The following is a 16382-nucleotide window of genomic DNA, read 5'->3' as shown; positions in this document are numbered from 1 at the left end:
AAAGAAGAGTGAAGAGTTGGGGAGAGGCTGTAGATGACAGACTAGGAGCAGAGATTGAGAACGGTCACCTACTTAGGAGTATGCAAGAATGTACAAACTTTCAGTCCTCCTGCCATCACTCTTGATTTTGTAATGGTGTACTCCTCCATGTGACTGGAGCAATCACTCCTTCTCAGGCCACACCCAGGGCCTCAGGTCCCACCTGCAGCCTCCTGGCCCCAGGGTACAGTCTGGCATGGAAGCCACAGGGATTCTAGGAGACGCAATTTCATTCTCATATCCTGATGAGTGGCCTTTGGTGTAAACATAGATTTTTAACTTTTACTTTTTTCCCCCAAGAGCACAACTGGTAATTTTTTTTTTTTTTTGAGACAGGGTCTCACTCTGTTGCCCAGGCTGGAGTGCCGTGGCATGATCTCTTCTCACTGCAACCTCTGCCTCCCAGGTTCAAGTCATTCTCCTGCCTCAGCCTCCTGAGTAGCTGGGATTACAGGCACGTGCCACCATGCCTGGCTAATTTTTGCATTTTTAGCAGAGATGGGCTTCACCATGTTGGCCAGGTTGGTCTCGAACTCCTGACCTCAGGTGATGCACCTGCCTTGGCCTCCTGAAGTACTGGGATTACAGGCATGAGCCACCATGCCCGGCTGCAACTGGTAATTTAATGAGTAATATTCTCCAATGAAGTTCTTCAGATAATATATTCTGTCATTTGATCACTGCACCTCATTAAGCTTCTTAAAAAGTTTCCCAAATTTGACATGTACTCCCACCTTTGTCCTGCTACAGTGAAAGTGTATATGGGAGGCTTAGCTGGGATAGATTTTAGAATTGGAGGAGGCCCAATGTGTCTATCGGGTAATATTGCAACACACTGACCAAAGTAGATTTAGATGACTTATTTGCTTTATGTTTTATATTCATAGTAAAAGACATAGAAAAGTGCCAGTGCATTTATTCCAGGTATTTCCATTTTAGAAAACGAGGAAGTTTATTTAATCATGAACTAAAAAGGACAAGCCAGCTGTACTATTTTTACCTGAAATGAATAGGCTATGTAGTCACAGTGCTACAGCAAACGACTTTAGCTCAGGTCTGCAAGCAGTAGATGACAGCACATCACTTTCTTTTAATTCTTTACGTAGTCATGCAATTCCCACTGGAATATGTACGCAGATAGAGCCATAATCTCAGATTTAATGCCATGGAGGGCCTATCAGGTATTTAATTTATAAGTAATAAGAAATTCTGCAAATAAAGATATTTTTGACATTCTTTAATTGCAGGGTAACTGAAATGGCTAAAAATAAACAAACAAAAAACCCATAAAAAGTATTTACTATTTCACCTTATTATTACTTCTACAAAATTTCTGTTTTTGTGTGATAATGTTTATTTGAAATTATGTATCACAGATAAGACCAGAGGTAGAAAACAGCACGTCAAATAACAATCCTCAAACAAAACAGAACAAAACAAACAAACAAGAAAACAAGACCACACATACTTACAAACTCTCCTGAACCAAGTATGTTTAAGAATTAATAAGTTGCACCCCTTACCCCCATCCACTCATGAGGCTCTGGAAAAAGTCGTGCCTTTTAGCTTTTTACAGTCTAAGTATGCTCTCGGCATCTAATGAGCTTTTTAAAAGCCAGCTTAAAGTCTTCATTAAAACTCGTATAGAGCAGAGGGTTGATCAGAGAATTAACATAACCGAGCCACGTCAGAAAGTCGGCCACTTCCGAGGACACGGTGTAGATGCTCAGACCCACAATCAACTCTTTGATGAAAAATGGCAGCCAGGACAGAATGAATGCACCCAGAATCAGCCCCAGGATGCGTGCTGCCTTCCGTTCCCTGGTGCTGGAGATCTGCTGACGTTCTCCTGGGTGATCTAGATCATTGTGGAAGGGGGGGATCCTGATGGAGGCATGGAACTTTTCAAACTCTGTGGTAGGGTCTGAGGTGGAGAAGTCAGACACACAGAAAGTCTGTGTAAGTTTACAACTTGCAAAAGAATTCTGGCTATCTGTGCTTCTGTTGCTTAAGTGCCGACTTGATCCCCTTTTTTGGTAAAGGCTCTTGGCCGCGTGGTAAATCCGGTAATAGAGAATCAGTATCAAAGTCAAGGGGATATAAAACGCACCTAGCGTGGAGTAAATGGTGTAGATAACATGGTCGTGCTGGATGGTGCACTGACTAGGGGGAGGGCTTAGGCGGCGGTGGCTCCTCCAGAACAGAGGGGGCATGGAGATGAAAATGGAGATGGTCCAGACGGTGAGGATCATCAGCGCGGCCCTCTTGGCCGTCCTCTTCCTGGCGTATTCAATAGCATTGGTGATGGCCCAGTACCTGTCCAGGGCAATGACACAGAGGTGGAGGATGGAGCAGGTGCAGCAGGTCATGTCCACACTCAGCCACACCTCACAGAGGAAGTACCCAAGCTTCCAGTGATCCATGACAATGTACATGATGCTCAGGGGCATGACGAGCACTGCCACCAGGAGGTCTGTCACGGCCAGAGAACAGATTAGGTAGTTGGCAGGCTGGTGGAGCTTCTTGGTGGTGCCAATAGCCATGATCACGGCCAAGTTCAGCAACGTGGTGAGGGTGGTGATGACCACCAGAGTCATGCAAATGAGCATCTTCTCAGTGATGGTCTTGGGTCTTACAGCCATGCTGGCTTCTGTGGTACAGTTTGTGATGTTCATGTTTCCCTTGTTTCAGTCTACACTGTGGAGAAGCTGTTGGTTATTTTCCTTTGGCTGAAAACTACGTAGCCTCGAAGGTTTCTCACTTGTAAGGAGGCTATAATTTGTTCAGCTATGTGGTCTCTTGTGTTCCATTTTCTGTTGGTAAAGGGAAGGGCCACAGCATTTCTTCTGAGTGAAGGCTCCTGGAAAATATTATGCTATTGGTTAATGAATGAGAAAGCCACACTTTTCCTGGAAAACATGAAAATAGTTTGATATTTATAAATTCTTTATAAATTTTAATTTTCTCTTTCCTGTGGAACTTGAGCTCATCTTTACATTGTTCCTCAAAGGATACTTTTTTACTTCAGGGAAGTTTTCAAACTGTTTTTTTTTTAATTTTACTTTAAGTTCTGGGATACATGTGCAGAACGTGCAGGTTTGTTACATAGGTATACACGTGCCATGGTGGTTTGCTGCACCCAACAACCAATCATCTACATTAGGTATTTCTCCTAATGCCATCCCTCCCCTAGCCCTCCACCCCCCAACAGGCCCTGGTGTGTCATGTTCCCCGCTCTGTGTCCATGTGTTCTCATTGTTCAACTCCCACTTGTGAGTGAGAACATGTGGTGTTTGGTTTTCTGTTCCTGTGTTAGTTTGTTGAGAATGATGGTTTCCAGCTTCATCCATGTCCCTGCAAAGGACATGAACTCATCCTTTTTTATGGCTGCATAGTATTCCATGATGTATATGTGCCACATTTTCTTTATCCAGTCTATCATTGATGGGCATTTGGGTTGGTTCCAAGTCTTTGCTATTATGAATAGTGCTGTAATAAACATACGTGTTCATGTGTCTTTATAGTAGAATAATTTAAAATCCTTTGGGTATATACCCAGTAATAGGATTGCTGAGTCAAATGTTATTTCTGGTTCTAGATCCTTGAGGAATCACCATACTGTCTTCCACAATGGTTGATCTAATTTACACTCCCACCAACAGTGTAAAAGCATTCCTATTTCTCCACATCCTCTCCAGCATCTGTTGCTTCCTTTTTTTTTTTATTATTATTATAATTTAAGTTCTAGGGTACATGTGCACAACGTGCAGGTTTGTTACGTATGTATACATGTGCCGTGTTGGTTTGCTGCACCCATTAACTCGTCATTTACATTAGGTATTTCTCCTAATGCTATCCCTCCGCCATCCCCTGACCCCACGACAGGCCTCGGTGTGTGATGTTCCCCGCCCTGTGTCCAAGTGTTCTCATTGTTCAGTTCCCACCTATGAGTGAGAACATGGTGTTTGGTTTTCTGTCCTTGGCGATAGTTTGCTCAGAATGATGACTTTTTAATGATTGCCATTCTAACTAGTGTGAAATGGTATCTCATTGTGGTTTTGATTTGCATTTCTCTAATGGCAGTGATGATGAGCTTTTTTTCATATGTTTGTTGGCTGCATAAATGTTTTCTTTTGAGAAGTGGCTGTTCGTATCCTTTGGCCACTTTTTGATGGGGTTGTTTGTTTTTTTCTTGTAAATTTGTTCAAATCGTTTTTGACAAAAACATCACAAAATTTTATTTTATTTTATTTTATTTTTGAGAAGGAGTCTTGCTCAGTCGCCCAGGCTGGAGTGCAGTGGTGTGATCTCGGCTCACAGCAACCTCCGCCTCCTGGGTTCAAGCAATTGTCCTGCCTCAGCCTCCCGAGTAGCTGAGACTACAGGCACACGCCACCACGCCCAGCTAATTTTTGTATTTTTAGTAGAGACAGAGTTTCACCACGTCGGCCAGGATGGTCTCGATCTCTTGACCTCGTGATCCACCCGCCTCGGCCTCCCAAAGTGCTGGGATTATAGGCATGAGCCCCCACGCCCGGCCTACAAAATTTTAAATGTACTTTGCCACCCCAATTAATTTCTTATTTATATTTATTCTTTTATACATGTTTATATATAAAAAGGCTTTTTTTACATTTGAAAATATATATTTATATTATGTAACATTAAACATTCTGGGACCATTAAAGAAAAAATTATATTGCTTATAATAAGCAGCTTTCAAATCAGATTTTAAACTTTCACAGTAAATAGGCTGAAGTGGCGGCTCACACCTGTAATCCCAGCACTTTGGAAAGTTAACTGTAATAATCAGAGCTAAAAATGGATACATTCTATGAGGAGTTGATGGAGGACCTTTTTGGGGATTTGTAACTTTAAATTTCCACTTTATTGTGACATAAAAAATATCATGAAGTCCAGGGCCATATTTAAATGGTTTTTCATAAAAATTGCGAATAGGAGAGAATTACTCTAAACCAAACTGGTTAGTGTACGCTGCTCCTCATTTCCAGGGATACCCTAGAGCCTCTGCTTTATACCATCCCAGTGAAGGTCAGAGCACCAGGGAGATGAGGTTATAGGGATGATAGATGTTGAGGCCGACTTTGGCATATTATTCTTTGGGGGCTTTGTCCTTTGCAGCAGATGAAGAGGGACAAGAATCTCTTTCTCATCCAGGAAGAGTTTCCAAAGCACCTAAGCATTATCAAGAAGGAGGAGTCAGCTGGCACCTGCTCATCTTAAAAATTATCTTAAAGAGGGTTTTATATTTTGGATCTGGTTCCTCCATTAGAAAACTGACATTTCACTTCATAAGTCCTGATTTACTTTAACCTAAAAAGTGTGCCTGAGTCAGCGGTTTTGGAGAGGAAGCTTGGAGTGGCGACTACCCACATGGACTCTGAATGCTGACTCTGCCACTTGTCAGCTGCGGTGTAATCCTAAGCATGTTCTTTAACCTTAGCCTGCTTCAGTTTCCTCCTCTTTAAATCAGGAATAATGACATCTTTCTCTAAGGTAAGTTGTGGGGAAAAGAAAGAGAGATCAGATGGTTACTGTGTCTGTGTAGAAAGAAGTAGACATAGGAGACTCCATTTTGTTCTGTACTAAGAGAAATTCTTCTGCCTTGAGATGCTGTTAATCTGTAACCTTACCCCTAACCCTGTGCTCTCTGAAACATGTGCTGTGTCAACTCAGGGTTAAATGGATTAAGGGCTGTGCAAGATGTGCTTTGTTAAACAAATGCTTGAAGGCAGCATACTCGTTAAGGGTCATCACCACTCCCTAATCTCAAGTACCCAGGGACACAAACACTGCGGAAGGCCGCAGGGACCTCTGCCTAGGAAAGCCAGGTATTGTCCAAGGTTTCTCCCCATGTGATAGTCTGAAATATGGCCTCGTGGGAAGGGAAAGACCTGACCATCCCCCAGCCCGACACCCGTAAAGGGTCTGTGCTGAGGAGGATTAGTATAAGAGGAAGGAACGCCTCTTTGCAGTTGAGACAAGAGGAAGGCATCTGTCTCCTGCTCGTCCTTGGGCAATGGAATGTCTCTGTATAAAACGCAATTGTATGTTCCATCTACTGAGATAGGGGAAAACCGCCTTAGGGCTGGAGGTGGGACATGCGGGCAGCAATACTGCTCTGTAAGGCATTGAGATGTTTATGTGTATGCATATCTAAAGCACAGCACTTAATTCTTTACCTTGTTCATGATGCAGAGAGCTTTGTTCACGTGTTTATCTGCTGACCTTCTCCCCACTGTTATCCTGTGACCCTGCCACATCCCCCTCTCCGAGAAACACCCAAGAATGATGAATAAATACTAAGGGAACTCAGAGGCCAGTGGGATCCTCTGTATGCTGAACGCTGGTTCCCTGGGCCCCCTTATTTCTTTCTCTGTACTTTGTCTCCGTGTCTCTTTCTTTTCCAAGTCTCTCGTTCCACCTAACGAGAAACACCCACAGGTGTGGAGGGGCAACCCACCCCTTCAGTAAGTAATGTGAAGATCAAATGTGTTAATACACGTAGAAGCTGAGAACAACGCCTAATACATAGTAAGTGCTATGTAAGTGTTTGCGGTCATTTGTTACATGAATTTTCCCAGTGTTTTTTGCATTGGGTAATGGAGACAAATTTCATCCCAGAAACTCTGATGTGTAATAAAAGCCTATTAAAAATAAATCACCTTAATTTTGTTCTTTCTTTTTTTTCTTTCCAACTTTTATATTAGGTTTTGAGGGTACAAGTGCAGATTTGTTTCATGGGTAAACTGTGTCGCAGGGTTTGGTGTACAGCTTATTTCACCACCTAGGTAATAAGCATAGTACACAAAAGGTAGTTTTTCAAATATCACCCTCCACTCACCCTCTACCCTCATGTAGGCTCTGATATCTATTGCTCCCTTCTTTGTGTTCATGTGTTATTCAATATTTAGCTCCCAGTTATAAGTGAGAACATGTGTCAACCTAATTGCTGCCTCTAAGCTTCTCACTTCTCATGCTTGAGACTTTCTCTAACCCCAACCACACCCCCAAGTCTCTGGAGGATTATTCAGGGCCAAGGCATTGAGGTTTGGTTGGGGAGAGGGGTTTCAGGTGTTGCATGCACAGAGAAAGTCCCTGGTAAGATATTTACTGTGCCTCACTCCTACAGTTCTTTCAGATCCAGACTCCCATAATATGCTTAGGAAATGTCCTAAGGTTGGGAACCCCATGCCTAGGCCCTAAGTCCCTAGCGACACCATGCATGTATCCCTCTTTAAAATATTACAGACTCTCCAAGGCACTTCCAGAACTTCTGGCCTAAGTCTTAGACCCCCAGGATCTTTTCTGTTCCTCCATGTTGGGGGGATAGGTATGTAGACCATTGGATAAATTCCTTTCTTCCTTCACTTTTTTTTCTAATCCTTTCAGCCACCTATTAAAAGCTCTCTTTTCCTTTTTTACTTATTTATAAATCTTTTATTAATAGATCTCCTATGGGCTTGGCTTTTGAGAACATAAGTAGGGATTATTGTCTGATACTTCTGCTTTCTGAAATATCTGTGAGGTAAGGAAGCATAAACCAGGCCACATGCTTGACTGAGGGAAAGGGAAAAAATAGAAAATAGCCTCCAGCCATACATGTAACATTGCTTGTTGACATAGTCCCCTTTCCTAGCATTCTTAGAGTTATCTGAAATATGGGACAAATATCCTTACCACAAAGTTTTGCTAAGACTTTGAATTATCAGAAAATATTATATAACGTCTCAACCATTAAAAGTTTAACATGCTGGTGGACCTGGAGCATTCCTGATCAACTCATTTACTTTGCATGTAATCACCATCATTTAGAGAATATTTTCCTGAACTGCTTTGAAGGAACCCAGGGTATACTTGCCTTTCTCTATTTACTTCCCAGCATTTTCCCAGTCAACCTGTGTAAGTCCTGACTTCTGTCCATTCCTAGACACTTCCAGATACCACTTCCCTTTGATAAGTCATTCCCTCCTGCTGCAAGTTTTCTGTTTTGCACATGGCCTCCAAACCGATCCAGGAAAACTGCCCTCAATTCTGTCAGCTTAGCCACCCTCTCTCCTAGCAGCATTTCCTGGCTCCACATGATGTTCTGGGCTGCAATTGCTTTACCTCTTGCCTACCAAAAATTCAGAGGTCACATAGTAGCTGTTGCAAATGGAGTTGAAGCTGTCTAAAGTCAATGTATTAAAAGTTTAAGCATCTTAGACCAATAACTACTTTAAAGAAACCACAGATAATCAAGAAACATGTTAAACTACCTTATGATTATGCAATCATTGGAATCCAAACTGTAAAAAAAATTCATGGGTTAAATCACTCAATTTCTTAAATAAATTGCAGACAAGGAGGGCGATAAGAAGTGTGGCGTATAGACTAAAAGGGACTTAAAAGACACATAAAAATAAAAACAAGCAAACCAAAACTATCATTATCAGGGGTATGTATTTGAGTGATGTAACTTTCAAGGAAGCTTAAACATAAGGAGAATGGTTATTTTTAGAGGGGAGAGACACGATTGTGATTGAGACATAGCTTCTGTGTTTTGTCAAGTTATACTTCTTGATCTGGGTAGTGGTTTGCAGGGGTGATCATCTTATAATATTTTAATAAACTACACATTTATCTTAATTTGAGAGGTTTAAAAAGGTGCTCTTAAAAGTAAATAATAATTCAGCCTGGAATTCTGTTTCATGTGTTAATCAGCAAGCTGCACTTTATACTCTAAAATTAATACCTGTGAACCTAATTATGAAGGACTCTTCATAATTAGGAAGAGCCAACACTCACCTTTCCCCACAGAGAATGGCTGCTTTTGGACATTGATGTATATGGCATGCTCAGTTCATTTTTAATTTCACCAATTTAGCTAATCTATTGGTTTTCAATAACTGTTAATTCACCATAAATATTCTTTCATCTCTTCTTTGATTGTTCTCATTTTGCCCAAATTACTTCCAATTATTTAAAGAAGTCTTCAATATGTACCATGTACCAGTTTCTTCTTTTTTTTATTATTTCAGGAATGGCACCTTGCCCTCACATTAGTAATTTTATCTTTCTGTTTGTACAATTTCCTTTCTCAGCCTTTGGAAATAGTTTTCTTTGCCTCTCCAGGGAAAAGGAAGGGTGGATACTCTGTTTCCCTATTAGATCTTCAGTAGAAGCAGTGGGAAGATGTAGAGGAGATACTGCAGTGTGGTATTCTTTATTCTCTTTTTCTTTTTTTGTTTATTTAAATTGTCATTGGAATATGACATGTGATTATTACAAGGTTATTATATTCATAATAACAAGAAAATATTACCATTTTATAATCTCAAAACAGTGCATAGAGTTTTAGGAGATGTTTATCTACTCTGGATACAAGTCTTTTGTTGTCACAATGTTTTGTGAACATTTCTTCCATTCTGTGGTTTGCCTTTGTGTTTTTTTAATGTTGCTTTTTGACAAGCAGAATGGTTTAATTTTTTTTTGAGACAGAATCTCACTTTTTCACACAGGCTGGAGTGTAGTGGCATGATCTTGGCTCACTGCAACCTCTGCCTTCCAGTGTCAAGCAATCCTCCTGCCTCAGCCTCCCGAGCAGCTGGTACCACAGACATGTGCCACCCCTTTGGCTAATTTTTGTATTTATTGTAGAGACAGGGTTTCACTGTGTTGCCCAGGCTGGTTTTGAACTCTTGAGCTCAAGTGATCCACCACCTCGGCCTCCCACAGTGCTGGGATAACAAGTGTGAGCCACCACGCCCAGCCAGAAGAGTTTAATTTTGAAAAATTTTTAAATTTTTTGTGGGTACATAGTAGGTTTATATATTTAGGGGGTATATGAGATATTTTGATACAGGCATACAACAAGTAATCATCACATCAAGGTAATTGGAGTATCTAATACCTCAGCATTTATTCTTTCTTTGTGTTACAAAAAGTCCAATTATACTCTATTATTTTAAAATTTAGAATAAATTATCGTTGACTATAGTCACCCTGTTGTGATATCAAATGCAAGACCTTATTTTTTCTATCTGACTATACTTTTGTACACATTAACCATCCCCATTCTCTCCACCCCCTGCAACTACCCTTCCCAGCCTCTGGTAACTCATCATTCTACTCTCTACCTCCATGAATTCATTGTTTTAACTTTTAGCTCCTACAAATAAGTGAAACTGTGTGAAGTTTGTTTTTCTGTGCCTGGCTTATTTCACTTAACATAATGATCTCTAGTTCCATTTATGTTGTTGAAAATTAGAGGATCTCATTCTTTTTTATGGTTGGACGGTACTTGATTGTACATATGTACTACATTTTCTTTTTTTTTTAATTTTTATTTGTATTTTAAGTTCCAGGGTACATGTGCAGGATGTGCAGGTTTGTTGCATAGGTAAATGTGTGCCATGGTGATTTGCTGCACCTATCAAGCCATCACCTAGTTGTTAAGCCCCGCATGCATTAGCTATTTTTTTCTAATGCTCTTCCTGCCTCCTTCCACTCCCCCCACAGGCCCCAGTGTGTGTTGTTACTCTCCCTGTGTCCATGTGTTCTATTGTTCAGCTACCACATATAAGTGAGAGCATGTGGTGTTTGGTTTTCTGTTCCTGGGTTCATTTGCTGAGGATAATGGCTTCCAGCTCCATCCATGTCCCTGCAAAGGACATGATCACATTCCTTTTTTATGGCTGCATAGTATAGTTTCCTTTATACTCCTGTTGATTTTCTGTCATTTTGTTCTGTCAGTTTTTGAGTGGGGTATGGAAGTCTTCAGTTCTAGTTATGGATTTGCCAGTTTCTCTTTCCAGTTCTGTTAAATTTTGTTTCATGTATTTTGCAGGTGCTATTTTGTTTATGAACATTTAGAATTGCTATGTCTTCTTGGTAGAGTGAGCTTTTTATCATTATGTAATGTCATTCTCTTTCCGTGGTAATTTTCTTTACTCTGAAGTCCATTTTATCTGATATTAATATAGACACTCCTACTGCCTTTGATTAATCTTTTCATGGCATATCTTTTTCTACTCTTTTACTTTCAACCTACCTAGTTACATTTGGAGTTTTTTGCAGACAGCGTATAGTTGGGTCATATTTTCTTTTTTTTTTGAGACGGAGTCTTGCTCTGTCACCCAGGCTGGAGTGCAGTGGCATGATCTTGGCTCACTGCAACCTCCGCCTCCCAGGTTCAAGCATCTCTTCTGCCTCAGCCTTCCGAGTAGCTGGGATTACAGGTGCCTGTTATCACGCCTGGCTAATTTTTGTATTTTTAGTAAAGATGGGGTTTCACCATATTGGCCAGGCTGGTCTTGAACTCCTGACCTCAGGTGATCTGCCTACCTTGACCTCCCAAAGTGCTGGGATTACAGGCTTGAGCCACTGTGTCTGGCTGGGTCATGTTTTCTTAATCTACTCTTCCAATCTTTGTCTTTCATTCGTATGTAGACCTTTATTTATTTATTTATTATATTATAGAGATGAGGTCTCGCTATGTTGCCCAGTCTAGTCTCAAAGTCTTGAGCTCAAGTGATCCTCCCGCCTCGGCCCCCCAAAGTGCTGGGATTATAGGTGTGAGCCACGGCTCCGGGTCGGTATGTAGACCTTTTAAAATTCAATGTAATTATTGATATGTTAATCCTTAAGTATGCCATTTTATTTTTTGGTTTTCATTTGTTTTCACTGTTTATGTTTTTCTGTTTATTTCTCTCAGCTCCTGCAGGTTACTTGGGGACATTTTTAAGGGAATTCATCATAATTTACTTACAGTGTTTTTGGATTTACCTCTTTGTAGAGCTCTTTTAGTAGTTGCTCTAGATATTATATGATATATACACAACTTATCCCATCTGTTGGTGTTACCAGTTTCCAGTTCAAGTGCAGTGTAGAAACCTTACTTCCCTTTATATAATTTTACCCTCTTTCCATTTATAATAAAATTCTTAAATATTTCCTCTACATCCACTGAGAACCACATCAGACTGTTATAATTTTGCTTTAACTATCAAACATAATTTAGAAAACAAGAGGAAAATGAAAGCATATTTCATTGATTCATATTTTCGCTGTTTTTTTCCTTTTTTCCTGATAGTCTAAGATTTCTCCTTATCATTTCTGTCTAGAGAACTTTCTTTAGCTATTCTTTTAGTGTAGATCTTCAGGCAAATTCCCTTAGTTTCCCTTCACCTAAGACTGTATTGAATCCTTCATTAGTGAAGGATATTTTCTTTGCATGTAGAATTCTGGGTTGACAGTTCTTTTCTGTGAGCACTTGAAAAATGTTGTGCCAGGTTTTTCTGGTCTCCATGGTTTCTGCTGAAAAACCTAGTCATTCAATTTTTTGTTTCTCCTAATAGGTATGGTGTCATTTCTCTTTCACAGCTGCAAGATTTTTTGTTTGTCTTTAATTTTCAGAAATTTAACTGTGATATGTCTGGTGTGATTTTTTTGACTTATTATATTTGTGGTTTGCTCAACGCTTTGAATCTTTTTCTATATCTTTTGCCAAAATGGGACATTTTTAGCCATTATTTTAAAAAATACTTTTTCAGCCCCGTCTTCTTTCTCCCTTATGAGACTCCACTGACATGAATGTTAGGTCTTCTGTTACATCTCACAAGTCCCCAGTACTCTGTTGATCTTCTTCTGTTTATTTTATTTCTGTCATTAGATTAGGTAATTTCCATTTTTCTATCTTTAAGTTCACTGATCTTTTCCTCTGTTTTCCATGCTGCTCTTGAGTCCATACACTGAGCTCTTTAATTTCAGTTATTGTATTTTTTTCCATTGTAAAATGTCAACTTAGTTCTTCTTTATGTCTTCTATTTCTTTGACAAGACTTTCCATTATTTTATTTGTTTCAAGTGTGCTCATAATTCTTCACTGAGATGTTTTTGCTATGGGCTTCAAAAATCCTTTTCATCTGCAGATTTTTTTTTCTCATTTAAGTTAAATTTTCCTGGTCTTTGACATGGTGACTGACTTTTTATTACAACCTGGACATTTTGGGTATTATATTATGAGACTCTGGATCTTCTTTGAATCTTCTGTTGTAGCAGTCTTCCTCTGACATTGCTCCAGGGAGAGAAGAGGAGTGTTGGATGATTGCTGCCAGGCAGTGGTAGAAGGAAAGCAAATTTGGCCTTTTCTGGCAGGGGAGGAGATAGAGTCAACTTTTTTTTCTTTTTTTTGGTAGTGCTTGGTAGAAATATAGTGGCTATAGTTAGTAAAATTTAGAACATATTCTGCTTCTCAGACTCCTACGCAAATAATAGTTCACTTGTTCTGTGAAGAGCAAGCATCGTTTTTCCTTTCATTCTGCAGCCTGTTGTCACCACTCCACACCTGGCTGCTGAAGGCATTTAGTTTTCCCAAGGTTTCTTTAACTGTCCTCCTTGGATTTCACAAGGCATTGGTTATAAAACCCCACCATTCTCCAGGCAGGAGCTTGCAATGAGATACATTTATACCATCTATTTTTTTTAAATAAACTTTTTATTTTGGTAAAATTTTATATTTATAGAAAAGTGTAAAGATAGTACAGAGAGTTCTTATATACTGTCACCCAGTTTTACCCATTGTCTAAAAGTTTTCTTCTTGCTTGGCTGTTCCTTTTCTGGTCCTTCTTTTGGAGAATGAACTTCGAGCAGAAGTGGTATGTGCTACTTCCAGGTCCTGCACAAAAAAACCTTTAATGTGCTCCTAATCTCCATCTAGCTATTGGATGGAGAGGTCTCTGGGGACCTAGGGGAGGGCAGAGCCATGGGATGAAAGTATTTTGGGTCCCTGAGTGGACGAGTGGGATAGAATATTCTTAGCCACACCCACCACTGACTTGCATTGAATGGTGATATGAGTGAGAAACATTTCAATATTTTATTGTGTTAAGCCACTGATATTTTTGAACTAATATTACTTATCTTAAGTAACACATCAATTCTCCTTGGGTAAGTTACTTAATCTTTGGAAGCTTGGTTTTACAATTTGAAAAATGAGGATAATTATACCTACCTTACACATTTATTGAGAGAATTAAATGGGACAGCATTTGCCAAAGTGCTTGCACGTTTCCTGACACCTAAGAGATACTCAGTAAACATTTGTTCAGTCTGTTGTTTGCTGAACATGTTCATATGCTGATGGATTTTTTATCTACATATTGAACTCTGAAGTATTTACTCGTGTTTGCGTCTTTGACTGTTTAGTCCATCCCTTTTAAATTTATTCTTCAGCCATCAGTCAGCCAAGGTGATAAAACAAAATGTGAACCTAATATATATTGACCAAAGTATAATGCATTTGTCAGTCCAGTTCACATCGTTCTTTGGTAAACATTCATAGTAGGCTTGAGAACTTGAATTGAAAAACTGTTTTTAATAACCTCCATACCACATGTATTACAAGCTATGCCCAGGCCTTCGTTGGAATTTTTGGAAACACAACTCTATGTTTCTATAGAAAGATGAGGAGAAAAAGGGCAAGTTATATAGGTAATTTTCCCTATCTACATAAAGCTTTTGTAGAAAGCAGATACATTTCTCTTTACCCATTAAATCAGCTGCATTCATTCACAAAGTCATTTTGAAGGGATTATTGTTTAGAAGGCAAATCCAGAAAAAGGTGTTAAAGGCAAGAGGGTGGTTGAGATTTTTCTAGTGAGACTAAGGTATGTAAGTGGGATGGGCAGAGGGGGACAGTTTGGGTAGGAACTGAAACCTTCAGAATTGAAAGTAGAGGATGGCCTGAGTGGGAAAAGGAAGTAATTTAGGAGGGCAGGGTGGCAGAAAGGTGATGCAAGTGATTGGCAAAATGGTTTCACCACTTTTGAGATGATAATATGAAAGTCAGATGTAATATCCTGCACAACTTAAAAGGAAAATTTAGAGAAATTTCTCCAATTTGAAGAGTTTGTATAAAACATATGTTTGCAACTGGAGTCTATTCTACTATTAAACATAATCATTATTGGGCAGCCGCTACACATTTGTGTTTCTGTGAAATCTGGTTTACTTGTTGGTTTGAGCTTTTACCTTCCTTAATTTTTTGTTTAGAACATATTCTGCTTCTGAGACCACTACACAAATAAGACTTAGTTTGTTCTTCACTGAACAAACATCACTTTTCCTTTTATTCTACAGCCTGTTGTCACCTCTCCACCCCGGCTGCTGAATGTATTCAGTTTTCTCAAGTCTTCTGTCTTCCTTGGATTTGGCAATGCATTCGCTATAAAACTCTACCATGCTCCAGGGAAGGGCATGCAATAAGATACATTTGCACCATCTATTTTAAGAAATAAACTTTTTATTTTGGTAGAATTTTATATTTATAGAAGAGCTGTAAAGATAGCACAGAGAGTTCCTATATGCCCCTCATTCAGTTTTACCCATTGTTAACATGTTGTATTACCATGGTACATTTATCAAAATTAAGAAAAAGACATTGGCTCGTTACTATTAACTAAACTTCAGACTTTATTTGGATTTAATAGTTTTTGCATTAATGTCTTCTTTCTGTTCCAATTCAGGACACCACATTGTATTTAATTTTTCTTATCTCCCCAGTCTCTTCTGGTCTGTGACTTTCTAATCTTTGCTTGTTTCTCATGACTGACTGTCTTAAGGAATACCGGCCAGGTACTCTGTAGAAAAAAATGTCCCCCTGATCTCAGTTTATCTGATGTTTTCCCTCATATTTAGACTGGGGTTATAAGTTTTGGTGAAGAGTATCTCAGAAGTCAGGCCCTTCTCATTAGATCATATTAGAGAACATGATATTCACCTGACATTACTGGTGGTGCTAACTGTCATCATTTGGTTAAGGTAGCATTTGCCATGATTCTCTGCTATAAAGTTACTATTTTTCCCTTTCCCTGCTCTATTTTTTAAGAAGTGAATCACTAAGTCTAGTCTACCTCCAAAACTGAGGAATTAAGCTCTGCCTTTTGGAGAGGGAGAATATGGACATACATTATATGGAATTCTGAAAGGAAGATTTATCTCTTCTCCCCTACTTTATTTGTTCAGTCATTTATTTATATTGATATTTACTGTGCATATATTTATGATTCAGTCCCAAGGGGGCAGTAGCCTTTAGTTCTGGGGAAATTATTTTATAAATACACTATTGATGCCTATTTATGTTTATTTATATAAGTATGAACTCATGGCTATTTATTTTATTCTTTGGCTTATAATCCAATACTAGGTTATTTATTTTATTGCTCAAGTTGTTCCAGTTTTGGTCACTGGGAACTCTTTCAGTTAGCTCCTGCTGAACCATTTCTTTTATTAGACTGTTTTCATTTGTCCTGTATAGACTGGCAACAACACCTCTTTGAAAGG

General features: G+C 39.3%; 1 protein-coding gene across 1 annotated transcript in view; it reads right to left on the bottom strand.

The window, feature by feature from the left end:
* Positions 1-1216: 1216 nt before the first annotated feature.
* HTR1E (5-hydroxytryptamine receptor 1E) overlaps positions 1217-16382 on the bottom strand; it is a 72125-nt gene continuing 56959 nt past the window's right edge. The window contains exon 2 of the mRNA XM_003258308.3: positions 1217-2899. Within this exon, the coding sequence (XP_003258356.1) occupies positions 1617-2714 (1098 nt within the window). The 5' untranslated portion in view covers positions 2715-2899 and the 3' untranslated portion in view covers positions 1217-1616. The remainder of the gene's footprint in view (positions 2900-16382) is intronic.

The sequence above is a fragment of the Nomascus leucogenys genome, chromosome 3 (assembly GCF_006542625.1).
Source record: "Nomascus leucogenys isolate Asia chromosome 3, Asia_NLE_v1, whole genome shotgun sequence".
Taxonomy (NCBI): domain Eukaryota; kingdom Metazoa; phylum Chordata; class Mammalia; order Primates; family Hylobatidae; genus Nomascus; species Nomascus leucogenys.
Note: the sequence above shows the minus strand (reverse complement) of the source record. Positions and strands in the feature narration are given on the sequence as shown.